At 37.0% G+C, this 26,763-nt stretch overlaps 3 protein-coding genes across 4 annotated transcripts in view; 1 reads left to right on the forward strand and 2 right to left on the reverse strand.

The window, feature by feature from the left end:
- Nucleotides 1-325: 325 nt before the first annotated feature.
- On the reverse strand, nucleotides 326-6,661 carry LOC147383962 (putative calcium-binding protein CML49). Its single transcript, XM_086425271.1, has 5 exons — nucleotides 6,031-6,661; nucleotides 2,166-2,212; nucleotides 1,909-2,084; nucleotides 783-801; nucleotides 326-691 (listed from the first exon to the last, which is right to left on the reverse strand). Exons 1-5 carry the CDS (start codon nucleotides 6,539-6,541, stop codon nucleotides 587-589), a joined length of 858 nt encoding a protein of 285 aa, XP_086281397.1. The 5' UTR covers nucleotides 6,542-6,661; the 3' UTR covers nucleotides 326-586.
- Nucleotides 6,662-11,519: 4,858 nt separating this feature from the next.
- Nucleotides 11,520-26,716, reverse strand: LOC147383963 (calcium-binding protein CBP-like). 2 transcript variants are annotated; one of them, XM_086425178.1, is made up of 6 exons: nucleotides 22,218-26,716; nucleotides 15,325-15,371; nucleotides 15,066-15,241; nucleotides 14,032-14,050; nucleotides 13,820-13,939; nucleotides 11,520-11,827 (listed from the first exon to the last, which is right to left on the reverse strand). In XM_086425178.1, the coding sequence occupies exons 1-5, from the start codon at nucleotides 22,318-22,320 to the stop codon at nucleotides 13,835-13,837; spliced, it is 450 nt and encodes a 149-aa protein (XP_086281304.1). In that variant the 5' UTR covers nucleotides 22,321-26,716; the 3' UTR covers nucleotides 11,520-11,827; nucleotides 13,820-13,834. The 2 variants fall into 2 exon arrangements, with proteins under 2 accessions (XP_086281304.1, XP_086281303.1); XM_086425177.1 differs by lacking the exon at nucleotides 11,520-11,827 and having other exon boundaries at nucleotides 13,716-13,939.
- Nucleotides 26,626-26,763, forward strand: part of LOC147383964 (alpha carbonic anhydrase 4-like) — a 6,235-nt gene continuing 6,097 nt past the window's right edge. The window contains exon 1 of the mRNA XM_086426239.1: nucleotides 26,626-26,669. Within this exon, the coding sequence (XP_086282365.1) occupies nucleotides 26,626-26,669 (44 nt within the window). The remainder of the gene's footprint in view (nucleotides 26,670-26,763) is intronic.

The following is a 26,763-nucleotide window of genomic DNA, read 5'->3' on the forward strand; positions in this document are numbered from 1 at the left end:
AAAACAAAGTCCTTGGAAAAAGAAAAAGAAAGAAAAGAAAACAAACCCATCAAGGATCACATATAGAAAACATTTTTATATGCTCTTCTTTCCAATAAGATGAAAAGGGGATTGTACCTGATATCATTTCGAAAAAAAGGATTCAGCTCGAACAGCAACCTTCCATGGGACATCCACCTAAAATCAAAGAAACAAATCTAAAAGAAATTCAAAATAATCTGCCAATGTACAAATTAAACACAAATCTCTGTTAATGTTCTTGTTAAAGGGGCATTGGAATCCTAGAAACATTTGAAGCTCTCTAAACTCCAAAGTGATTGATAAATTTAGAAAAAAAAAACACACTAATGTGATCTCATTCCACTTAAAAAGAACCATACATAACTCAGAGGGGTACAGTGACCATAGTTACATTGATGTAACAAAATATTATTAAACATATTTGTTATGCTAAGGTGAAGAAACACAAATAAAAACCCCTAAAGTACATCAAGCACAAGTTATCTAACATAGAGTCCGTCCTAAAGAAAAATGATCATGATCAAACATAAAAGGGTGCAACAAAGTGTATCACACTTTTTAGATCCTATGCAATAAGGAAGGGCAAGACGGTCAACATGAAAGTCTCGTAAGTGAAAGTTGCCGATCCAGAGTACATGGTATCCTTCTCCTTGAATTTTTCAGTGAGTCCCTACACGAATTATGTATATATAAAAAAAAAGAAAATAAAATGTAAATTAAGCTATTAAAATTGAAGTGAAACCTAAAAGAATAATAATTACCTTAACTGTGAGGCAGCATCTACATGACCAAGAACAAAAAACAAAATAAGTACAGAACCAAAAAATAAAAATAAATGATGGAATAGCAAAACTAGCCTGACATTAAATGCCTAATGTACCATTAATGAAAGAGTCATGATCCAGAACGTTGTCACGTTCCTACTTCCTATAACAACGTTAGGTGTCTATGTGACATGTTTTATTAGAGTTTAAACACATTGGGCAGCGTGCACAGCTTGGTTAAGAGACCTAGGTGTTTTAAACTCCAACAAAAACATACCATGTAGACACCTTACCTTTATTATAGGAATGGGACACCGTTCAGTATCCAACCCTCAATGAAATTCTCAAATATATATATATATATATATATTTATTTATTTATTTAGGTCCTGTTCAAGGAACAATGCTGGGAGACAACGTTGCGAGACAAAATTTTTCCTATATGACTTAAAAGTTTTGGATTTAGCTAATTTTTTGTGAGGACGATCTCTATGGTGAGGAGATCATCCTCACAAAAAACCCGCATAATTTGAAAATTTTAACTTCATCAAAAGTGGTTTTAAATTGTGGACAGTCGACTTTATACCGTTAGTTTGTAAACCACTTTTGAAGGGGTTAGAAGTTTCGGATTGGGCTGATTTTTTGTGAGAATGATCTCCTCACCATAGAGATCATCCTCACAAAAGAAAAAAGAAAAAAAATAGCCCAATCCAAAACTTTTAAGCCATATAAGACAAATTTTTTCTCCCTAGGGTTGTCCCTGAACGCTACCCTATTTATATATACTTTTTATTTTCTACATAAATTGTTCATTTTTCCTATGATTGTGAGCAAGGTTTAAAATATCGTATTGATTGAATGTTTTTGTTAATGAAAAAATCAATAGGATATCAATTGATACAAACCAATACATTCAATGTTTCATATCGGTTTCTACCGATACTGATATGTATCAGTCGATACATTACAATATTTTAAACCATGTTAGTGAGTATTATCATTCGATTGTAGTGTTTGTTGGAATTAGTATTAGAATGTCTTAAATATCTGAGAAATGCTGATGATGTGCACTGCCAATATTACTTTCCGAAATGAAAATGTAAGATTGGAAATTGAAACATACTCGATGAAGTTATCATATTCAATGGCCTTGCTTTTACCACCGGTTTTATCAAATTTGGAGACAAGCAAATCCAAGATAACTGGAGAGACGGCAAATCCAAGGCTCATAAGTGCTTCTCGCAATTCCAAGGAGTCAATTTTCCCACTCCGATCCCTATCGAACCTCTCAAATATTGACTGCAAGATATTATAATCATAAATCCCGACCACGAACAAAAAAAATATGTAAGAACACAAGTCAATAATTCTTGGACGTACCCTCCAATTCTGCAGACTGTAAAATAATGAAGTGAACTCCTTGGGTCCTGTGGTTTTTTGTAATTAAAAGAAAAAAAATAAAATAAAGTAAATTAGTAACAAACAACATTTTACTTGGAAAGAGAAACATTTTTAATGCTTTATTTGATTTGCAGCATGTAGTTTTCTCAAAAATATTTTCACATTGAAAATATTTTTTTCTGAAATTACAAGATGAAGACCAAATATGGGGAAATTAGAATATCTTTTAGCCAAAATCATAAAATCAAAACATAAAACTAAAAGGAACAAAAACTCAATGGTTGGATCATCTGGTCATAGTATGACATGCACTCCAACTGTGCTACCTATAAATAGTTTAATAATTTTTTAATTCAATTCAGATCTAAAATTTTCTGAAATTGACTTATTTTCCACATAACTGCCTGAATTTTTTTCCCTCCAAAAAGGATGGGTAACCAAGTGAGAGTATCTTTTTTTGGTATTGAAAATATCAAGACCCAAAAAATGCTGAGGGATGGGTCTTGGGTTGGAGACACTATTTTTGGACTCCACTACCCAAAACAACAGTTGGGAGGGCATTGATAGAGGTATGGGTATTGCGTTGGAGTTGCTCTAAGAAGTGTTCGAGAACAAAATTCAAAAGACCACAAATGCCCCACATTTATAATTAACCACATAGTCACCAAATCAGGGTTCGAGAATAAGTCGACATGGAAAAAAAAAAATCGGAAAAAAAATAGATATAGATCAGGAAAAAATCGAGCTAGGGTTTAGGGTTATGTAATTATTTCTAACAGGCGGTGTTATCACATTATATCATCAACCTCATATTAACTTACAATAATAACTCACTAAACACTATATTGAGTATAGTTCTAAAACATATTCAAGGTTTATATTATACCTATCAAAATCAATGTCATCCTTATTTGCCTCATCATCATTATATTATGCTTTATCCGGGGGAGGGGGGGAGCCAGGATTTTCTTATAGTGGGGCAAACTATGGTTAATTGTATAGTTGAAGAACTTGAAGATGAATGGTTTTGGGGAGAAATTCAGAGGTTATTGGTTAGAAGTTGAAGAAAAGGTTATTTAGGTCATTTCCAATAAGGCCCGGTCAAGAGGCAATGTCATCAACAAAAATTAGAGGGAGGTGAGGGTGTGGGGGCAAATGGGGAGAGAGGTGAGGGAGTGGAGACAAATGGGGCGTGTAATTAGTTGAAAATATAGGGGTGTCTCAAAGTTCTGTGGGGGCAATTGCCCCCACCAGCTCCTTACTAGCTCCGCCCCTGGCTTTATTGGTAAAATGGTTACAATCATCTTCATCAAGGTCATATCCTCTTATTAGTGCATCAAAGTCATTTAAAAAATAAATAATCTGATTTAATCGTAAAGATCATGATCTAATCATGAAGTTCGTGATTTAATCATAAAATTTACAAAATATTGTGTCTTATTGAAAAAGTAGTGATTAAATCGGTGAATGTAAAAATTATGATTTAATCACGACTTTTTAAATAAGTCAGAGAGTGGTGAAGGGTGATTTTTGCCTAAATGACTAAAATTACAATCCCTAGATTCCTATAACCACATAAGTTAATTTACTAAAATTACAAAATATCCTCTTATATTATACTCAAAATCACTATAGATAATATTTTCTTTTAAATTACCAAAAAGCCCTTACAATATATTAAAGGGTAACACGTGTTATAGAATTAGATCATCTATCTAAAAATTTTAAAATAATTTTTTCAAAGTAAAAAATATAAGAAATTTAATCTTGCATAAATTCTAATTTTTGTGATCCATCTACTAATACCAAATAATGGAATAAATTAGGACTGCCAGATCATTTGTGGATCAACCATGATCCAATCCAATAGAATAGGTCCAATGCATGCAAATTACATTATAATAATTTTTTTAAAGTATGTAAATTATATTATATATTTTGCTTAAATATAAGAAGTTTATTTGTACTTTTGTATATCAAAAAATTGGATTTGATCTAAACAATCCAATTGTTATCAAATCAGATTTGGATCTAATATGGAGATCCAATAAAAAACCCGTCAAATCTAATTCAGACCCGATCCATTGGCAGTCCTACATTATACAATAAAATTCTTTTCACCTCATTTCACACTTTCCTGACGTGGAGGTGCGCACAGAAACATAGATGCTTTTCACATGTATCTCAATGCAAAAGATCTATGATTCGTACACACCTCCATGTCAGGTAAGTGCAAAATGAGGTCATTTAGTATAATTTGATCATAAAGTTGTAAGAAATAAAAGCAACGCAGTTATAAGGGATGGAAAGTTGACTAGAGTACTAGACTATCCATCAATCATTATTGAATGAATTATCCATTTTCGTCAAACATAAAAAATAGGATAAAATATCTGTGGTTCCTACTCACTTCTGCGACAGAAATGTCCCCATGATTAGGGGTGGCAATGGGTCGGGTTGAGGTAGGGGTATTTTGAAAATTTACCAAACCCAAACCCAGCCCATTTATAAATAGGTATACCTGACCAAACCCATATATAACCTATGTAATAAAATTCTAATCTTTATTGAAAAAAATAAGTTTCATTTCCACCACCAAAAATAAAATATCATTATTAAAAATAAAATCACACAACCGTAAACTAAGTTCAATGGTGAAAAATAACTTTCTTTTGAAAAAAATTTCCAAAATTCGTAGAATATTTTCCTGTACAACCATATGGCATCAAATCATGTTTTAGATGCCATAAGGTGATGTGGTCAGAAAACATAAGGAAAGTGTTTTTCAATATTATTATTATTATTTATTATTATTATTGGCTAAGTAAAGCGTATTTCATTATCACATTAGATATACTAGTCTTACTTGGTAAGATCTTAAATCTTACTAAGGGTCATTTTGCCTCATACATTTTGTCAATATTAGAAATCAAACACTACATACCTCTAGATTTTAATGAAAAGAATGGAGGAAAAAAATATACATATAAATAAATAACTTATTAGGAAATGTGTTTTTTCTTTCCCAAACTAAAGCTTAATCATTTATTAATTTAAAAATATCTTAAAACTCCATTTATTATATCTTATAGAATTTGATTTAAAAAAAATTATGAAAAATTCTAGAAAATTTTAGGAAAAAAATTATTAATTTATAAATTCTTAAGTAATTGTTAATATATTTAAAATTACACGTTAACGACAGAATAATTAAACGGGTTAGGCGGGTTGGCGACCAGAACCCATCCAACCCATTTAATAATCATGTTAGACGGGTTAACACTATTATGACCCAAACCCAATCAGACTTGACCCAAACCCACTAACTTCGTGTGAGATTGCCAACCCATGATGTGCACAACTCTGACAAAATATAAAAGCGGTAAATGATCACCAGACAGGACTGGGAGTTGCTAACATGCGCCTGAGAGTTTCCTAACTTTCCTAATCCCATAAGATCGTGCGGCTCACGTTAGACTCACCCCTTAATTAAGACTACCACTGGAATTCATTGAGCGCCTCTTCAGCACTAATTTTGGTATCGTTATCACCAGCGCAAATTAGACTATCGCTACATATTCCGCTAACGTGCACACCTCATTTCCCCTTCCACCGCCCTAACGTAAATTCCTTATGCGTATCTTCAGTTCTAATTTCGGTATCGTAACAACCAGTGCAAATTAGACTATCTCTGCATATTTCGCTAACGTGCACACCAACCAAATACCCAAACCCTAAAAAAGAAGAAGCAAGATCAAGAGCACGTTAGCCTATGCTAACATGCGCACTTTAATCTTCCCCAAAAAATCTAAATAGGGCTTAAAAAAAAAGAAAAAAAAATTACCGATCTTTCTGGTGTTGGAATTGGTGAAGTGGTACATGAGAAGATGAACAGTTCTGAGACTAAAACTCTGATTATAAGAAGATAAAGCCCTCTGCAACTCTTTATCATCTATAAAGCCGCTCCCATCTTGATCCGCGATCTGAAAACAAGCCACAATACTCGGATCCGTCCCTGGTGGGAACGCTGAAGGAACCAAAGAAGCAAATGGACTCCCATACGGTGCTGAACCGGCAGTAGGATAACCTCCTTGTCCATGTTGTGGGTTTGAACCGGTTTCGTATTTGTGTTTTTGGGGTTTCTCTCCTGGTCCAGAGGAGTGTGATGATGGTGCGTAAGGTGCCGATACCGCACCATAGGGAGAACCACCAGGTGGAGGGGCTTGTCCGTATGGTGGTTGTTGTTGTTGTTGTTGTGGTGGCGCACCGTACGGTGATGGGTTGTATGGTTGCGCCACTGGTGGCGCACCGTAGCCGTATCCTTGTGGTGGTCCTTGTGGTGGGTAACCTGCCATTTTGTTTTTTTTTTTTTCCTTCGAAGAGTTCAGATGGAGATGGAGATGGAGATGCTGACTGAGAAACACGGTTTGGTTTTTGCAGAAGTAAAGGAGGGGTATTTATAAAATCACCCCACGAATTAATAAGGCCAACCCACAGTAGCTGAATTATTTTGAAGATATTTATGAATGTGTCACCAAGAAAATACAATATCCAATTAACCCCTTATATATTTTTTTTATAATACCTTATCTGCCTGATAAGAATTGGAATGAGATTTTATTTAGAGTAATAATGTATGCACACGTTGTAGGAGGTGGTTGGGTAAGCAGCTAACGTGGCAAAGGTACATAATCGCACATCGTTTTTCTTACGTGTCCCGATGAAAAAGATTTATGACTCTATGTCCTTATGTCACAGTTGTATTCTTTCGAAACAAGGTCGTGCGGCACTTAGGATGATAGTCTGCAAGCAAATATGTCAAAATAGCTTACACACACAAAACATAATTAACAATACAAAAGAACGGGAATAATATGAGATAAAGTCTGAACGTAATTTTGTTGATATAATATACAATTACACGGAATAACACATTATAAAAACAAATAAGATATATTACTAACAATTAGTAATCTACTACACACGGGACGTCACGTAGTTTGGGTGAGGATTCAAAGTCAATATGGATGTAGGTCGAAGATTTTCTAGATTTTCAGAAGAAAATGTCAAAAATAAAAGTCGATCATACTCTTTTATTATAAAAATACCACTAAACTAATAGATATGTTTTGGCACGAAATTAATATGACTTTATATGTGAGACTTATATAAATTTACATAGATGCTCCTAGGTAACTTCAAGACAAACTGCACTTAATTTTAGGTGTCGTAGTGCATGACTTTCACACCTTGTCACATCAACTCGTATGCATTCATCACGATTCTTTTATATAGGATATAGGTCTTGGAACATGTGTATTTCTAAATTAATTAAAATTAAAATTAAATAATAATTTTTAACTTTCTTTCTTATTTTAGGAAGGATCATAAAAATACCGGATTGAGAGAGAGGAGAGAGAGAGAGAGGTTGGAAATAAGGTTTTCTATAAGAGAAGACCAAAGTCAAGGAGTATGTCAACAGAGTTTGTAAACAGGGGGGATATTCTAATATATTTATATTAATTATTAATATTCGTCAAAAGTCAAAACGTGAATCACACTTTTTAATACGTGGCATTATTTGAGGCACGTCTCTTTGTTCAAGGTGGCGCTCCCTTATCAACAATAAAATGTTGGAAAATGCTGAATGACACAAGCTGTTTACTGCGATTGTCACAAATCTGACGTGGGATGTGTACATAACCATAGATGTGTTTCCTCGCGATACGAGTAAAAACCATCTACAGTTATGTATACATCTCCACGTCAGAATTGTGAGAATCACAGTAAATCCTGTGTCACCGCAGCAAACATCGGATCCGGAGTTGAATTCTAACCCAATACCCGTGAGAGTCAAAAACCACAAATTGAAGAACCATTGGAGGTTGATCCTTGTTTTCAACATTTTAAATAGGCAATATTTAAAATAAAATATAAATGAATTAAGTATAAGAATTTATTATTTACAAGCAAGGTACTTGGGTAAATTACCATTTTGTGAGTTGAATTTGACGAATTTACAGTCTCGACAAACTGTTTATTTTAATTATTAAAAGGTGAACGTGAAAAATCGCTCGACAAACTGTTCATTTTAATTACCAAAATGTGACCTGAAAAATTGTAGATTTTTCAAGTGACGAGAACTAGTAGGTTTAAGGCGAAAAACTCGCTGGTTTTCCCCCAAAGGGTCAATCTAGCTAAAAGTAGCAAAACTTGCAAGATAGTTGTGAACGATAATCCCACATTGAACTAAAATCCAATCCATGGAAACTTACATTGAACTAGGGCTGTCAATGGATCGGACCAAACCCAAAATTCAATTTGATAATTTCGGATTTGGATTCCGATAAGGATCCGATCTGATGAGATTTCAATCTGATATCTTATTGGATTAGATTTTGATCAACTATGTCCTGATTCGATAAGGTTCTGATCCAATTATAAGTTAGAAAATATATAAATTATATTATATTTTTGTTGAGATGTATGAAGTTTATTTAGATTTTGTATATAAAATCAAGTTTGATCTAATCCAAACCTGATCCGATTGTTAATGGATCAGATCTGGATGTTAACATTGAGTTCCAATAAATAACCCGATCCAATAGGAGTCCGATCCGATTCTGATTGGATCAGTACCAAATCAACCCCAAATTAAAATTATAGAAGTCACACCACCCACACCTACACACAATCACCCACCCCCACCTTCTTCTCTCATAATCATTATTTATGTTACACTTCCTAACAACTACACCAAAAATCTCCAATAAATTAAATACCAAATTTCAAAACTATAATAAAAGAGTCGTGATATTTTGACGCCTCCCTCTGACATAAGCCCCTATCACAGAACCTTCGATCATTTACCTTGGGATACACAAGAAAAAGATTTACGATTCTACATATCCCGGGGCAAATGATCTACGATTCTGTGATGGGGGCGTGGGGGGCATATGTCAAAGGGGGGGCGGGGGGTCAGAAAATCATTATTCATTATAAAATACAAGAAGGTTAGTTGACTTGGGGATTCTTAGATAAAGGGGGGAGACTTAGCCCAGGTCCCATGCATGCCAATTGGGTGTGTTGAGAACATGGGCTCACATGCAGTGTGCGAGATGTGTATGAACCAACATGTAAGCCACCAAAAAAATTAAGAAACCAGTTGAGGTTGTGAGCTGTTTGGTTTGACCCATAGAGCCCACTATGGCACGACACAATGTCATTGATGCTAAAGTAGAATTTTTAAAACATAATTGGAATATAATCTCTCATGCCTATGTCTACCTTATAAATACATGTATTTTTTTAATAATAAAAAAACCACTTTTTTGACTAAGTTAACGAGTAAAGTTTCATGACCGCCCATGTGGCATCCAAAAACATGATCGAACGTCACATAGATGCAAACCAAAAAAATTTAAGAACATTAAAAAAAAAAGTCTTTCATAGTTGGATTTTCAATTTAAATTCGAGAATTTGATGGCTGTTCATTTTCTAAGTCTTGGATCAAGTCAAAAAAAAAGTGTTGAGGTGTTATTTGGCCATAATGAAAGTCCACATGGCCTGACGACCTTCGATAGTGGTCTAGTTCTTTTTGTAGGAAATGTAAGAGAGAAGTAAGTTAGAGAATATAAAGTATGTGACAAAACTTAATTTAATCATGGATTGTGGTCATCAATTATTAAAAAAGTTATAGAATCAAAGATTTAGAGATGGTATAAGATGCAAAGTCAGCATCTCATTCACCACAAGTTAGAGTATTGTTTCTATCATAAGACTTTAGAATATAATATAACATATAAAGAGGGTATTTGAAAATAATGAAAAATCAAGTCTTTTGCCTTGAGGTCTTATGTGAACCATGGTTTCAAAACTCATCTAAGTCATCTCGATATCAGGTATGAACAAGATGGACAAGTCAATTTTTCAAATGAGATTTAATACCTCCTGTGCATTTTTTAAAATTTTGAACTAGACATCTCAAAAGTATCAGAAAACTTGTTCAAGATGACTCGGTGTCTGGCATGGACGAGACAAGAGGAGATGCGAAACCAAATTTTAAAACCATGATGTGGACATGTTATTATTAGATAAGAATTTTCTACCCTTGAATGACTTTTTGTAAGTTTTTCAAAGGTTGAGTTGTAGTTGCAAGGTTTGACATGCTAATGAGTTTCCAAAAAAGTTAGATCTTGAGGGTGGGTTAGCTGGAATCTTATTTGTTTGTTTTGGGACTCATATTGAGATTAGAGTCCAACTAGCCTCACTAAGATAGCGAGGAAATAAAAAGGCCTTACTAAGCCTCATCCACCGTCAAAAGGACCTCGAGATTTGTAAAGCCTTCTACCTCACTATAATAGTAAGGAAAGGGTTTCTCTTGAGATTATCAATTCTATGACATTTGCAATTTCTCTTCTCAACTTTTATCGTTTGCCTTTCATGCGATGGCACGTGATGTAGATGAAAATCATCGATTTTTTAAATCCATTTTCTTCATTAAGGGACTATTCTTTTTTATAGATGGGGATGGTTTAATTTTGGATAGTTTTTTTTTCTTTTTCTTTTTCGGGAATAACTTGGAAAGCACATGTTCTTTTGTTTGTTGGGTCATTTAACATTTTGGGTCTTCATTGGTGTGTTTGTTGTTTTACTGATATTGAAGAATGTGTTTGGTTCAAAAGGAAAACTTCTATAAAGACAAAGACCTAAAAAACCTTAACCTAATTTTTCAATTTACATAGGATAAAGAAGAATTAAATTAATATTGTCTAAGATAACAATTTGTAATTATATATTGAGCACTTTCCACTATATTTTTTGTATTGTAGAGGTAAGATACACACTTTATTTACAAGTTGTTGAATACCTCATCCATTGGTATTTAAAGGTCCGAAGAAAGAGAGAGAATTAAAAAAAACGATTGAAAAAAAAAGTTAGGTTGTTATATTTTTATACCTCAACCGTAGATCTAGTCTTTGATTTAGCAGCTCAAAATTGTTGTATATATATATATGTATTTGTTTTGGCTGGCCGCACGTACTACCACTCTGTACTGTGCAGGCATTTAAATATAGCCTTGTGGAAGGACACAGAGAGATTTGAAGTCAGGACTTGGGGAGCACACACAATCCTTCCTTACCATCTCAGTTGGCCCCCGATGGGTTGATTCACGTGTATATATGTATGTATGTGATTTGATGATTGCATGATTCCAAGATTCAATTGGTATATTTATTGAACATTAACGAAAATCACATGAATATATATATGAAATTTACATGTCATGATATCAAAGAAATACGGTCTAAAATGTTTGATATTTGAGCTAGTCTACGCTCATGCACGTTGATTAAAGATAAAACAAATGAAAGATTCTTTAAAATAAAAAAGAAAATATATAAATATGGGAGAAAGGAAAGAAATTTATCTTCATTGTTTGTATGTTTATGTTGACAGTTTTCATAACTTGCCATTGTTCCCATCAGATGGTATGTCACTTGTCTTCATAAGTCGTTTTTGTGTCGATATAGTAACACGATCGAATGTGGTTTAGTATGCATGCCCTCAATTTCTTGTCTAAGTCACGAGGAAAACAACATTGTGAATGTTTAGACAATGGGCTTTGGTCCAACCCAAACCTATTTATGAATCATACACAATTAGCTCCAAGATCAAGTTATAATTGAATTCTGAAATGAACTGAAATTTAATCCCAATCATCGACCTATCTCTATGTCCGGAAAGGATCCAAAACAAAATCGATGTGATTCAATATGTTGGATTAATTCAATAGCAAACAAAGTGGAATAATTAGAAATATGTATAAATATCAAAATGTATTGTTGTTGAATATGATGTAAATATAAAATATGTCAGTTTTAATCCAATACACATATAGCCAAAACCTAAATAAAACCTTGATTTTAATTTCTACTGGTTTTGATTCTGAAAGTGCATCGATCCGTGGGAGAGGATCCGTTTCGGGTTTGGGGAAATCCATTTTGAGGTTCCATGGAATTGTCACCTAGTTTGAGGTCTAGAAATCAAAATTGACATTGAAAATGGATTCGAGTCGATCTGTGATAGAGATTATGGGTATGGGATTAGAAGGTGTTAGGCACCAATTCTGTATGATTAAAGTATGCCTCTACTATTATCAAAAGATCTACATTGTAAAATACGACCTAAACCCTAAAAGAAGAATTTAAAATTTTACTTTATTAATTGCAAACGACGAGTTTTGATAATGCTTCAATTATGCTTATTTTCTTATCACTATCATAAGCATTACCATGTTCATTGAGTTTATATCTTTCCATCTATGTGAAAACTCATGCATTGTTTCTTTGTCATTCCATTATACGCTTCACTAGGCATTTTCATGGAAATTCATTCATTCTCATGCACAGCCTAAAGACACCATGCAAAGACTCCTTGTTTTAAGCTCATTATGCATAATTTCTCCTAATTGTAGGATAATTCCAATCATGGATGTTTAATCTTAGAGTCTATGAAAATTACAAAGCTTAACTTGGGAGCCTGTAAGTGTGATGAATCGTAATTTGAGAGTTGAGGTGATTGTATGCAGAGGTCTCGAAGATTATCTATAGTTTATATGGTTATAGGAGAGAGATATAGGCTCATATCCAAACATTTCTTTAAATGATATTGTTGAGGCCCTTTACTACTTTGCCACCATCTAAATGAGGATGGACCATTGTGCTAGATGGGTCACCTAATCTTACTTAAAGACCTCATTTAGATATTGGGTACAATGCTCATCGATTGCATCACTCTTGTCAATGCATCTACACCATTGATCTTGGAATTTACACATGGCAACATGTCACTACCTTGGGAGCATTTAAAACGAGTAAAAAAAAAACTAACAAAAAGTGTTAAGACATGGAGCCAATCCTTGACTTGTGCATGCATACTCATCCCAACCAGCTTCATCTCTCTCCCTCTTCTTAGGATTCCACACCTTCTCTTATTGATCTTTCAATCCCTATGTCATGCACACAATCACCAAGAACATATGTTTCCGTTATTGAGCTTTTCTCTACTATCTCTTTCATCTCCTCTTGTAAACTTGCATTAAAATGACGAGATTCTTTCTTTGACTTTTTGGAGACCATACCCTCCATATCACCATTACTCTCCACCTATTTGTTAGTCACCTCATCATTCACCTCCCCACTTCATTTTCTATACTTAAATCCTTCATCATCCATCATTTTATATATATTTTTAACTTTGTCTCATTCCTTTTGAAGTTGAATGTTTGGGAGATTTCTTTTCTTCCCTTTTTATTTTTTTTCCTTATATTTCTTTTTCTTATCATATCTTTGCATTGGTTTCACCATACTAGGCTAAAATCTTTGTTAGGATTAGAGAGGATGTCCATTCCCTTTCTCCTTTTGTTACTTAGTAAATGCATTCATGTGTTTGGAGGCTTATTGTTGGAGTTTTTTGTTCACCAATTTTGTATCTTATTCTGTATCTTTAATGGTGAAGAAACACAAATAAAAACCCATTAGAGTACATCAAGCACAAGTTATCCAACAAACAGAGTCTGTCCTAAAGAAAAATGATCATGATCAAACATAAAAAGGTGCAACAAAGTGTACCACGCTTTTTAGATCCTATGCAATAAGGTGGGGCAAGACGGTCAACATGAAAGCCTCGTAAGTGAAAGTTGCCGATCCAGAGTACATGGTATCCTTCTCCTTGAATTTTTCAGTGAGTCCCTACACGAATTATGTATATTAAAAAAAAAAAGTAAATAAAATGTAAATTAAGCTATGAAAATTGAAGTGAAACCTAAAAGAATTATAATTACCTTAACTGTGAGGCAGCAGCTACATGACCAAGAACAAAAACAAAATAAGTACAGAACCAAAAAAATAAAAATAAATGATAGAATGGCAAAACTAGCCTGACATTAAATGCCTAATTAACCATCAATGAAAGAGTCGCGATCCAGAATGTTGTCACGTTTTTACTTCCTATAACAACGTTAGATGTCTACATGACACATTTTTATTAGAGTTCAAACACATCGGGCTGCGTGCACAGCTTGGTTAAGAGACCTACGTGTTTTAAATTCCAACAAAAACATAACATGTAGACACCACCTTACCTTTATTATAGGAATGGGACACCGTTCAGTATCCTAACCCTCAATGAAATTCTCAAATATATATCGTTCTAGGGACGACGCTGGGAGACAACGTTGCAAGACAAAATTAATCCTGTATGACTTAAAAGTTTGGGATTTAGCTAATTTTTTGTGAGGATGATCTCTATGGTGAGGAGATAAAGTTTTAACTTCATCAAAAGTGGTTTAAATTTGTGGACCATCAATTTTTTACTGTTAGTTTGTAAATCACTTTTGAAGGGGTTAGAAGTTTCAGATTGGGCTGATTTTTTGTGAAGATGATCTTCTCACCATAGAGATCATCCTCACACCAAAAAAAAAAAAAAAAATCCCAATCCAAAGTTTTTTGTCCCTGAATGCTACCCTATTTATATATACTTTTTTATTTTCTACATTATTTTTTCATTTTTCCTATGATTGTGAGCAAGGTTTAAAATATCGTATTGATTGAATGTTTTGGTTAATGAAAAAATCAATATGGTATCAGTAGATACAAACCAATACATTCACTGTTTCGTATCGGTCTCTGCCAATACTGATATGTGTAAGTTGATACATTACAATATTTTAAACCATGTTTGTGAGTATTATTATTCAATTATAGTCTTTGTTGGAATTAGTATTAGAATGTCTAAAATGTCGGTGAAATGCTGATGATGTGCACTGCCAATATTACTTTCCGAAATGAAAATATAAGATTGGAAATTGAAACGTACTCGATGAAGTTATCATATTCAATGGCCTTGCTTTTACCACCGTTCTCATCAAATTTGGAGACGAGCAAATCCAAGATAACTGGAGAGACGGCAAATCCAAGGCTCATAAGTGCTTCTCGCAATTCCAAGGAGTCAATTTTCCCACTCTGATCCCTATCGAACCTCTCAAATATTGCCTGCAAGATATTATAATCATAAATCCCATCCACGAACAAAAAACATTATGTAAGGACACAAGTCAATAATTCTTAGACTGTACCCTCCAATTCTGCAGACTGTTAATTAATGAAGTGAACTCCTTGAGTCCTGCGATTTTTTGTAATTAAAGTTAAATAAATAAACTAAATTAGTAACAAACAACATTTTACTTAGAAAGAGAAACATTTTAATGCTTTATTTGATTTGCAGCATGTAGTTTTCTCAAAAATATTTTCACGTTGAAAATATTTTTTTTTCTGAAATTACAAGATGAAGACCAAATATGGGGAAATTAGAATATCTTTTAGCCAAAATCATAAAATCAAAACATAAAACTAAAAGGAACAAACTCAATGGTTGGATCATCTGGTCATAGTATGATATGCACTCCAACCGTGCTACCCATAAATTGTTTAATAATTTTTTAATTCAATTCAGAGTTAAAATTTTCTGAAATTGACTTATTTTCCACATAACTGCCTGAATTTTTTCCCGCCAAAAAGGATGGGTAACCAAGTGGAGTATCTTTTTTGGGTATCGAAAATATCAAGACCCAAAAAATGGTGAGGGATGTGTCTTGGGCCCAAAACAACAGTTGGGAGGGCATTGATAGAGGGATGGGTATTGTGTTGGAGTTGCTCTAAGAAGTGTTCGAGAACAAAATTCGAAAGACCACAAACACCCCACATTTATAATTAACCACATAGTCACCAAGTCAGGGTCGAGAATAAGTCGGCACGGAAAAAAAAAAAAAGATATAGATCGGGAAAAAATCGAGCTAGGGTTAGGGTTATGTAATTATTTCTAACAGGTGGCGTTATCATATTATATCATCAACCTCATTAAATTACAATAATAAATCACTAAACACTATATTGATATCATCCATGTCCACTAAACACTATTATGCTTTATCTAGGGGCGGAGCCAAGATTTTCTTGTAGTGGGGGCAAACTATGGTTAGTGTATAGTTGAAGAACTTGAAGATGAATGGTTTTAGAGAGAAATTCATAGGTTTTTGGTTAGAAGTTGAAGAAAAGGATATTTAGGTCATTTCAAATTAGTATATGAGAAGGCCCGGTCAAGAGGCAATGTCATCAACAAAAAATTGAAGGGGGGGGGGGGGGGGGGGGAAATTGGAGCGAGGTGAGGATGTGGGGACAAATGGGGCATGTAATTAGTTGAAAATATAGGGGTGTCTCAAAGTTCTGTGGGGGCAATTGCCCCCATCAGCTCCTTACTAGCTCCGCCCCTAGCTTTATCGGTAAAATGGTTACCATCATCTTCATCAAGGTCATATCCTCTTATTAGTGCATCAAAGTCATTTTTCAATTTTTTCTCCAATTTAATTGTAAAGATCGTGATCTAATCATGAAATTCATGATTTAATCATAAAATTTGCAAAATGTTGTGTCTTATTGAGAAAGTAGTGATTAAATCGGTGAATGTAAAAATTATGATTAAATCACGACTTTTTAAATAAGTTGGAGAGTGGTGAAGGGTCATTTCTGCCTAAATGACTAAAATTACAATCCCTCGACTCCTATAACAACATTAGTTAATTTACTAAAATTACAAAATATCCTCTTATATTATCCTCAAAATCATTATAGTTAATATTTTTCTTTTAAATTACAAAAAAAACCCTTACAAAATATTAAATGGTAACTCATGTTATAGAATTAGACCATCTATTTGAAAATTTTAAAATAATTTTTTCAAAGTAAAAAAATATAAGAAATTTAATCTTGCATAAATTATAATTTTTGTGATACATGTTTTATTGCATGTGCCATCTACTAATACCAAATAATGGAATAAATTAGGACAGTCAAATAATTTGTGGATCAACCATGATCCAATACAATAGAATAGGGTCCAATGCATGCAAATTACATTATAATTTTTTTTTAAAGTACGCAAATTATATTTGTAAAGGGAAATAACTGCACAACGATCTTGACCCTACACGTTTCCAGCCAGCCAAATGGTACCTAACACAGACCAGCTAAGGAGGCCAGGTCAGCTTATGAGGCGTTGTCCAGCAAGTAGGACAGGTCAGAGCAGAGATCTCTCTAGTTCTGGCTAGCAGGGCAACATAACGATAAACAAAGCTAATCCTGTCGCACAGGGCAGGCTAGGCCTCAAAAAAGTTGCAATACTGTTGCGGACACGTCAATCCCAAAAATCCTTGAGGGGATCTCTGCAGATAAATCCGATCAACCCAGAATATCCCAATTAGGTAAACAACCCGCAGAACCAGCAGAAAACCCATGATTACAGTCTCTCTAGAGGGGGAAACCCTAGGGTAAGGTAGGGGGGTTAAATAACACAGTAAGCACTGTTGAGATCGAGAGCTAACCAGTAGAGATTATTGTTCTGCCGCTTCTCTAACTTGAGCGTCGGAGTGTCTGTGGCAGGTACCAGGCCGTCGAGAGGAGGGAGGCGCTAGGAACGACTTCGGATCAGTGCGGGTTGGACCCATCAGAGCCATCCGCCGGATTCTGACCCCACAGAACTAGCGCCATCCGTGGGAACACCGGTAGCAAATTGATTTATGTTGAAACAATGGTGAGATCCACAAGAACAAATGAAGTCAATGCGCCCCCACCGGCGGCTCCAACTGCAGACACGCAATTTTTGACGATGTTGGAGGCTATGAGAAAGCAACAAGAGGAGATACAGAAGAGGATGGAGGATTTGGTAGAACAAAACTGAAACTTGAGCCAACGTCTCGACGACCGGCAGCAGGCGGAACGAGATAATATGTCGAAGGATCTGAAGGCGACAAGTAAAGATGACCATGCCTCTAGTACAAAAGGGAGCACGCCGTTGCTAATCCCTACAGGGGAAGATGGAGCAGAGGTTGCTACGGTAACCACTCGAACTAAACCTGTAGTGGGTTTAACTCGAGAAAAGGTTAGAGATATGATTAGAAAGGAGAAGGAAATACTGAAGGGTGATGATATTAGCACGGCAACAGCGCAAGCCGTTCGGGGGATTCAGAAATCTCCCTTTTCAGCAAAAATTTTAGTCGAAGAAATTCCTAGGAAGTTTGTGCCACCACGACTTACTCCTTATTCCGGGACAAAGGACCCGGTGGAGCATTTGTTTCACTTCCGGCAGATGCTTGCATTGTGGGAAGAGAAAGAGGGGTTAATGTGTAGGTTGTCCTTTCGAGTTTGCAGGGAAACACTCTGACCTGGTTCCACAAGTTGCCACGTGAATCTATTAGCTCGTTTGGGGAGCTCTGTACTACCTTCGTCACACGGTACATTGGCAACAGGAAGATTGGAGGAGATGTTGATGCACTACTTAGCTTGAGGATGGGATCAGGCGAGAGCCTCAAGGAGTTCACCAGGAAGTTCAGGGAAGAAGCAATATTACTAGAGAGTTGCGACGGGCGAACGGCAGTAGTGGCGTTCTGAAATTCCCTACCCTCTAACACAGGGTTGTATAGATCCCTTGTGAAAAAGAGGCCGGAGACTTTGAGCGAGCTATTCAAGAGAGCGGAGAAGTACATCCGCTTAGAAGATCCTTGAAGCTCAGCAGGAAAGAGCAAGGTCATACACGCTGTTGAAAAGCCTAGTAAACAGCATCAACCGCAACAGTAGGACAGGAAAAGGCCACTTGAGCAAGATGGGGAGAGAAGAAGGATTGGGACATATTTCGCTATGCCTCCTAGTGAAATACTACCCCTTATTGCTCATGAACCATTTTTCGAGTGGCTCGCGCCACTTCCCCGAGATCAAATCAATCAAGGGGAGAGATACTGTGAGTATCAAAAAGTGCGGGCCCACACCACCAATAGGTGCTAGGCTCTGAGGAGATTCCTGCGGAAGCTGGCAGAATAGGGCAAGCTAAAAGATTTGCCCAAGAGACAGAGGGAGGATCTGCTTCACCGTAGAGTAGACCAACCGCCAGTAGAAGGACGAGAAGGAAGGGCAGCAATTATACATGTTGTCTTTAAAGAGGAAAGTAGCAAACCCGGTCAGACCAGAACTAATGAAAGAGTAAAAAGGAGAGTTGAGCACCTGACTCACATTTTTACAACAAAGAGTGGACCAATCGAATTGGAACCCTTTGGGGAACAAACAGTGGCATTCACTGAGAAAGATTTGGAGGGGGTGTTGGTAAGACCCCATTATGATGCACTGGTAGTAACCCTGCAGGTGGGCACCCTCACGCTTAAGAGGGTGCTGATAGATAACAGCATCTCAGTGGACATCTTGTATGCTTCGACCTTCTTAAAAATGGGCCTCAGCAAGGATGTGCTTGCCCCAGCAGGAGTGCCGCTAATTGGCTTCGACGGGAGATCCAGTCAGCCATAGGGGGGAGAAAATGTTACCAGTCAGAGCTGGACTGGTGACCCTGATGACCAGGTTCATGGTCTTGGAAGCAAGTTCCCCATACAATGCCATTTTGGGGAGGTGGTAGACGCATGAGATGAAAATAGTGTCGTCCACGTATTACCAGGTTCTTCGGTTCCCCACCTCGCAGGGTATGTGGGATGTGCGAAGTGACCAAGTATTGGCGCAAGAGTGCTACAATAGCAATTACAGTGGGGGAAGACCAAGCTTGGTAGACCCCCATGTCTAGAAGGTATTCAGATGGTGGACATTGGAGAGGGAAAGCAGATAGGTGTAGGGCCGAGCTGTAGCCGGGAGAGTTGAGGGAGGTAGAGGAGTGCTTAAGGAGAAACCGAGATGTCTTTGCCTGGTCCATCGAAAATATGTCAGGGATTATACCAGAGGTGATTTGTAATCATCTGAACGTTGAGCCAAACTTCAGACCCGTCAAGCAGAAACCAAGGAGATTAGCGCCACGATTCAGAGAGGCGGTGAATGATGAGGTGAGCATGCTGATCAAGGCTGGATTTATAAGGGAGGTGCAATTCTCGGAATGGGTAGCAAATATCATGGCAATGCCCAAGAAGAATGGGAAAATCAGAGTTTGCATAGACTTTGGCCCCGTTTGATTCAGCTACCTGAATCTGCTGTCAGCTTCTGCTGTCAGAATCTGCTGTTAGAAGCTGAAACACTGAAAAGCTTGTTTGATAGAACTTTGTAAAACTGCTGTGCTGTTGACCAGAATCTGGTAATTATTGTTTGATATAGCTTCTAGAATCTGCTGTTTAGGGTAAAATGACCAGAATAACCTTAAGGTTGATAGAACACTCAAAATGCATCAAAATTTACCAGAATACCCTTATAAATATATAATTACACTAGATATATATAAATATAATAAAATTATATAAAAAATTAAAAAAATAATTGTATTAATTTTAAAATATTTATAATTCAAAAAAAATTTATAATTCTATAGAAATTTCAGCAGCATCTCCTCTTAAAAATGGACATATGAAATTTTCCTGATAAACAAAATACCTGCATAGTACGCAATTCAACATTCACATTACATTGTATATACATATGGAGACCTCTCCTTGAATATGAGCAATTTATTCACCCACAAAAAAAAAAAAAAAAAAAAACAGATACAGCCTCAAGATCGATCCCTAGTGCAAACTCATTGCAATTGGAAAATCTTTTTTCTCAGCACTAATTGTTCTCACACTAGTTGAAATTCTTCCCCAGTCACGAATCTTAATAATTCCACTATATTCAACCGAGACTCATTTATTTCCTAATAGTCTAATACCCACCAAATTAACTCTTTAGAGACTCTATAAGTAAAAATCATATGTAGATTATTTCAATTTTTCCTATGCATAATAATTGAAACCTCAACATGAAGCCAAATTGGTCATATTATTAAATTGTTTAGTTAACTAGCACAATCTGATTTTTCCTATGTACTTCCAAATAAGTTTGATAAAAGTGGTAGGGGACGGACCCCCGAGGGTTAGCTGGGGCTTAAATGGGACAAAAAACTTAACATTTGAATTTTGTATATGTTGTAAAGGTCATGCAAATGGGGTAAAAAAGAAAGAAATAAAGAAAGGAAAGAACAAAATAATGAAAATATGCCATTACCAATATAATATCAAGAAGGGTAGTAGGTCAACTAACGTATAAGAAAAATAAAAACTATGTAACCAACAATATTCAAGTAAACCCCAATAAAATTAACATTAACAAACAATATCCAAAATTGAGCTCATTTTCTACTATAAATGCATAGTTTCCCCTTTGATGCCATTCAAAACTGAACCCCAACCATGTAATAATGTGATCCTACACGAGAAGAGATTTAAAAAGTAATGAAACCATAAAATTTTCATGTTTGATTTCAACATAAAATGCTCAAAACATAGCTCATCTATAATTGAATCCTATTTTGTGTCAGATACAGACAAGATTAACAAAATTGAACACTATTACGAACATTCGAACACAATCACATAGCAAAAAAACAAAACAGTAGGGGAGGAAAATCATGGACAACATACCTCAAGATCTAGACATCTATTACTTCAAATGAGTTTCTCAATTAAAAAAGATTGGACAAAGAGAAAGAGATAGAGATCTAGGGTTTCAGATACTGCAATATGGAAGTACTAGAAACAAAAATGCATTTAAAAAACAACAACAACAATGGGCCACAAGTAATGAATGGGAAGATAGAAAAAATGGAAGAAAAAAAAAGATTCTCCGTTTAGATGCATGTAATTAGCTAAGCATTTAATTCAAACAACAATGAAAAATAGAAAATTGGAGATAAACCCAATGTCCCAAATGAAATTCATAGTAATAAAAATGCATTTTTTAAGCAAACAAAATTGAAAAAAGAAAATGGAGATAAACCCAATGTCTCAAATGAAATCTAGAATAATAAAAACGCATTTTTTCGGCACAAAAGCAATTAAAGAGGGAAAAAAAAAACTCTATCAATCTTATGAAAATGAAAAATACCCAATTAACAACAAGTACCTAGAGCCATAAAATACAAAATTTTAGCCCCAAAAACATTTAGAAAAAAAATACATACTTGGGATGAGAAGTATCGAATGACATTGGCCTGATTTCCTCTCCAAAAAGATAAAAAAAACCTTCTTCCCTGAAAACCCTCTTAAAGCCATCACCAATACCATTATAAGGCCTCTTGAGATGTCCTCTTTTCAACATCTCGCCTTGATTCTGCAATAACAGCTTTACTCTCTCAATTGGCACCGCTGCACTCTTCGATAACAGATTTATCCACGGACGATATGGAGATGGAGATGTCTTCATTTCTCTCTCTCTCTCTACAACAAAAAATTACAGAAGTGAAGGGTTCTCTCTGAAGTTTGAGCCTTTAAAAAATTGGAATGATAAGGAATTGTTAATGGGACGCAATTCCCATTAAAAAACTGTTGACAGCGAAGAGAAGAAGAGCAGAAGAGAGAGATTTGTGCGCGCGCGAGAGAGAGAGAGAGAGTGTTGTGTGTGTGAGAGAGAGAGCGAGAGAGAGTGCTGAGAAAGAGAGAGAGCTGGTCGAGAGAGAGTGAGGGTTTCGTCAATTACAGAGAAGAGAAGAAGAGAAGAGGGGGGCATTTACGTCTTTTCGCATGGACCGTTATTCGGTGATTGCGTTTAAAAACGCAAAATCTTAATGCGCTTTTACCAATCAAACGGTAATTTCGGATGGAACCGCAGCTTTTCACCGCAAACGCAGTGAAAGCCGCATTTTGAAGCGATAACAAACAGGGGCTTTACAAATTTAAAACAAGGCCTATCCTAAGGATAGCTTTCCAATGCCAAGGATAGACCAGCTTGTAGATGCGACTTCTGGCCATGAAAGATTATCCTTTATGGATGGTTATTTCGATTACAACCAGATACAGCTCAGCCCAGAAAATCAGGAGAAAACAACATTCATTACAAAGCAGGGGCTCTACTGTTATAAGGTAATACCCTTTAGATTGAAGAATGCGGGGGCTACCTATCAGAAGCTAGTGACAGGGTTGTTCAGGGATTTGTTGGGCAAAACAACGGAGGTGTATATAGATGACTTGTTAGTTAAAAACAGGAAGAAGGAAGACCACATCAGAGATTTAGAAGAGGTCTTCTCCAGGATAAGGAAAGTGGGAATGAAACTCAACCCGGAGAAATATATCTTTGCATTAACATCAAGAAAATTTCTGGGTTATCTAGTCACTAAAAGAGGAATCGAGGCCAACCCAGATCAAATCAGAGCACTATTGAAGATGCCTTCCCCAAAAACTCAGAAGTAAGTCCAGAAGCTCATAGGGAGAGTAGCTGCCTTAAATCGCTTTATAGCCAAATCTTCTGATAAATGCAGGCCTTTATACCAGTTGCTGCGGAAGAATTCTAGGTTTGCATGGATAGAAGAGTGTGAGCGAGCATTCTCGGAATTGAAAAGATATCTCGGTACGCCATCGATACTCTCGAAGCCAGAGGTAGGAGAAGAACTAGGTGTATATTTGGTTACTTCCGAACATGCACTCAGCTCAGTTCTGGTCAGGACCGGGACAACGGGGGAGCAACCCATTTACTTTCTGAGTAAGACCTTTACAGATGCAAAGATGCGCTATTCGAGGCTCGAAAAAGTGAGGTCAGCTCTAATCTATATGGCCTTACGCTTGCGACTGTACTTTCAGGCACATCGGGTGCAAGTCATTACAGAGTTCCCTCTGAAGTCTGTACTGGGGAAAGTAGAAAGATCGGACAGAATGGCTAAGTGGGCAGTACAATTGGTGGAGTATGGCCTCGAGTTCAAACCCAGAGTCTCGATGAAAGGCCAAGTAGTAGCTGATTTCTTAGCAGACTTCCCTGTGGAAGAGACAACAGACCTATCAGTAGAATAGTTGGAGTAGGTGGAGGACGAGCAAGAGCTGCAGAGCGGATCGGGGTGGAAAGCTTATGTAGATGGATCATCTAATCTTGAAGGGTCAGGGCATCGGCGTAGTGCTAATCACCCTGGATAAAGCAAGGATAGGAAAAACGGTGATGCTAGGATTCAAGGCCTCAGACAACGAGGCAGAGTACGAGGTGATGCTGCTCGGTCTCGAATCCCTAACAGGTCTAGGGGTAATTGAAGCTACGATCTACAGTGACTCGCAGTTAGTGATCAACCACTTCAATGGGACGTTCGAGGCTCGGGATCCTCAAGTGCAGCTCTACCTTGAGAAAATTAGAGCTACTATGCATCGAATGAGAAACGTCAAAATTGAGCACATACCACGAACAGATAACAGGCATGCAGACGCTCTGGCCTACATCACTTCGATGTTGGCTGGGCAGAACAAGAGGGAATTACCGTTGAGCTACCAGGAATACCTGTCAATAAAAGAGTTTAGGTTGCCCAGTTTGGTAGCGGTTGAAGGAGATCAGGGATGGAAAAGTCCAATCCTAGCCTACTTACAGCAGGGGGAGCTGCCCAGCAACCCAAAGGAAGCCAGACAAGTCAAGAGTAGAGCAGAAAGATACACAGTTCTAGATGGGATTTTGTATAGAAAATTCGGGGGGGGGGGGCACTCTTGCGGTGCCTAGCTCCAAAAGAAGCAAGAGAAGTTCTAAGAGAGATTCACGAGGGTGACTGCAGGAACCATTCAAGAGGGAGAACTTTACATATAAAGTACTCTCTCAAGGTTACTTCTGGCCCCATTTGCAGAAAGATGCAGCATTTTATGTCAGGCACTGTGATAGTTGCTAGAGCCATGGGAAGATAATCCGGCAACTAGCAGTACAGTTTCACTCCCTCGTCAATCCGTGGCCATTTGCCCAGTTGGGGATCGATTTAGAAGGCTCATTGCCCAGGGCACCACGCAATTTTACCTTCTTGCTGGTGGCGACGGATTATTTCACTAAGTGGGTGGAAACACTCCTTTTGGCCAGAATTCGACAGCAGGAAGTTCGAAAATTTCTCTGGAAAAATATTATTTGCAGATTCGGTTTGCCGCGCACTATAATTTTTGATAACGGAAGAATCTGAGGGAAATAACCAACAGTTGGTCGCAGAGTTGGACCTGTTGGAAGAAAAAAGAGACGCAACATTAGTCAGACTGGAGCATTATCACAAGAAACTGCAGAGCTGCTTCAATAAAAAAGTTCGCCCTCGACAGTTTTAGGAAGGCGATTTAATGCTGCGACGAGTATTCCAAAACACGGAATAGCCAAACAGTGGTAAGCTAGGAGCAAATTGGGAAGGGCCCTATGGAGTGGCAAGAGTGGGCCAGAAGGTAGTATATTACTTGTTCACAATGACCGGCCAGGAACTACCTAGACCATGGAATACGTGTAATTTAAAAAGATATTATCAATAAATGTTTTGTTGTGTTTGTTTTTCATGTGTGTTTGCAAGGCTAAATTGAAGAGAGGGATCCAGCTGGGATCCGGGCCTACGTAGGTCTTCTCTGCCTTCATTGATAGAGTAAGAAACTGATCAAAACCCAACTCTGACACGAGTAACAATAGCCGTGTGGATCCAGCCGGGGTCCGGACCCATGTGGGTCTGCTCTGCCCTCGTTGGCAAGGCAGAAGCTGGTCAAGGTCCTACTCTGTCATGAGGTTTAAAGATGTTTTAGTGGAATCCAATCGGGATTCAAGCCTACGCGGGTCTTATCTGCCTTCATTGGTAGAGCAAGAAGCAGGTCGGGGCTCAGCTCTGGTATGAGTAACAATAGCCGTGTGGATCCAGTCGGGATTCGGACCTACGTGGGTCTGCTCTGCCCTCGTTGGCAAAGCAGAAGCTGATCGGGGTCCTATTCTACCACGAGTTCACTAGCCGAATGATTACAGTTGAGAATGAAAGTAGAGTCAGAGCCTTCTTCAAGGACAGTGACTCTAATAGCCATTTGCAGAGTTAGCTCAGTGCAGAATATTCTACAGCTGAACATGAAAGTAGAGTTAAAGCCTTCTTCAAGGACAGTGACTCTAATAGCCGTTTGCAAAGTTAGCTCACTGCAGAATGTTCTACAGCTGAACATGAAAGTAGAGTCAGGGCCTTATTCAAGGACAATGACTCTAATAGCCATTTTCAGAGGTAGCTTAATGCAGAATGTACTAAAGCTGGAAATGAAAGTAGAGTTAGAGCCTTCTTCAAGGACAGTGACTCAGACAACCGTTTGCAGGGTTACCTCAGAGCAGACTATTTAACAGTTGAGAATGTGAGTAGAGTCAGAGCCTTCTTCAAGGACAGTGACTCAGACAACCGTTTGCAGGGTTACCTCAGAGCAGACTATTTTACAGTTGAGAATTTGAGTAGAGTCTAAGCCTCCTTCAAGGACGGTGGCTCAATTAATCGTCTGCTTGATAAAGGTTCCACCAAAAGTAAAATGTACTTTGGGCGGAACCTAGGGGGAAGTAAAGTAAAGTAAAGTAGGCTTGAACAGTATGCAGCATGCTTGGACTGAATTTTGAATAGAGTATGTCTAGGTAGTTTGCAGCGTGCAAGTATGCCTGGACAATTTACAGTGTGCGGTCAGAGTAGGCTTGAGCAGTATGCAGCATACTGGGAACAAGTGTTGAGCGGGGTATGTCTGGGAAGTTCATAGCAAAGTGAAATGATCAATGCACATTTTAGCAGTTTTGCA

The sequence above is a fragment of the Akebia trifoliata genome, chromosome 15 (assembly GCF_017979445.1).
Source record: "Akebia trifoliata isolate Shusen 1 chromosome 15, ASM1797944v1, whole genome shotgun sequence".
NCBI lineage: Eukaryota > Viridiplantae > Streptophyta > Magnoliopsida > Ranunculales > Lardizabalaceae > Akebia > Akebia trifoliata.

Excerpts from the sequence above, each read along its gene's own strand:
- LOC147383962 (XM_086425271.1), bottom strand. The coding sequence starts at position 6,541 with ATGGCAGGTTACCCACCACAAGGACCACCACAAGGATACGGCTACGGT. Across the intron at positions 2,213-6,030 it reads TTCCAACACCAGAAAGATCG|GACCCAAGGAGTTCACTTCA; the intron begins GTAATTTTTTTT and ends AAAAAACCACAG. Across the intron at positions 2,085-2,165 it reads ACAGTCTGCAGAATTGGAGG|TCAATATTTGAGAGGTTCGA; the intron begins GTACGTCCAAGA and ends AATATCTTGCAG.
- LOC147383963 (XM_086425178.1), bottom strand. The coding sequence starts at position 22,320 with ATGGTATTGGTGATGGCTTTAAGAGGGTTTTCAGGGAAGAAGGTTTTT. Across the intron at positions 15,372-22,217 it reads TTCGATACTTCTCATCCCAA|GACTCAAGGAGTTCACTTCA; the intron begins GTATGTATTTTT and ends AAAAAATCGCAG. Across the intron at positions 15,242-15,324 it reads ACAGTCTGCAGAATTGGAGG|GCAATATTTGAGAGGTTCGA; the intron begins GTACAGTCTAAG and ends AATATCTTGCAG.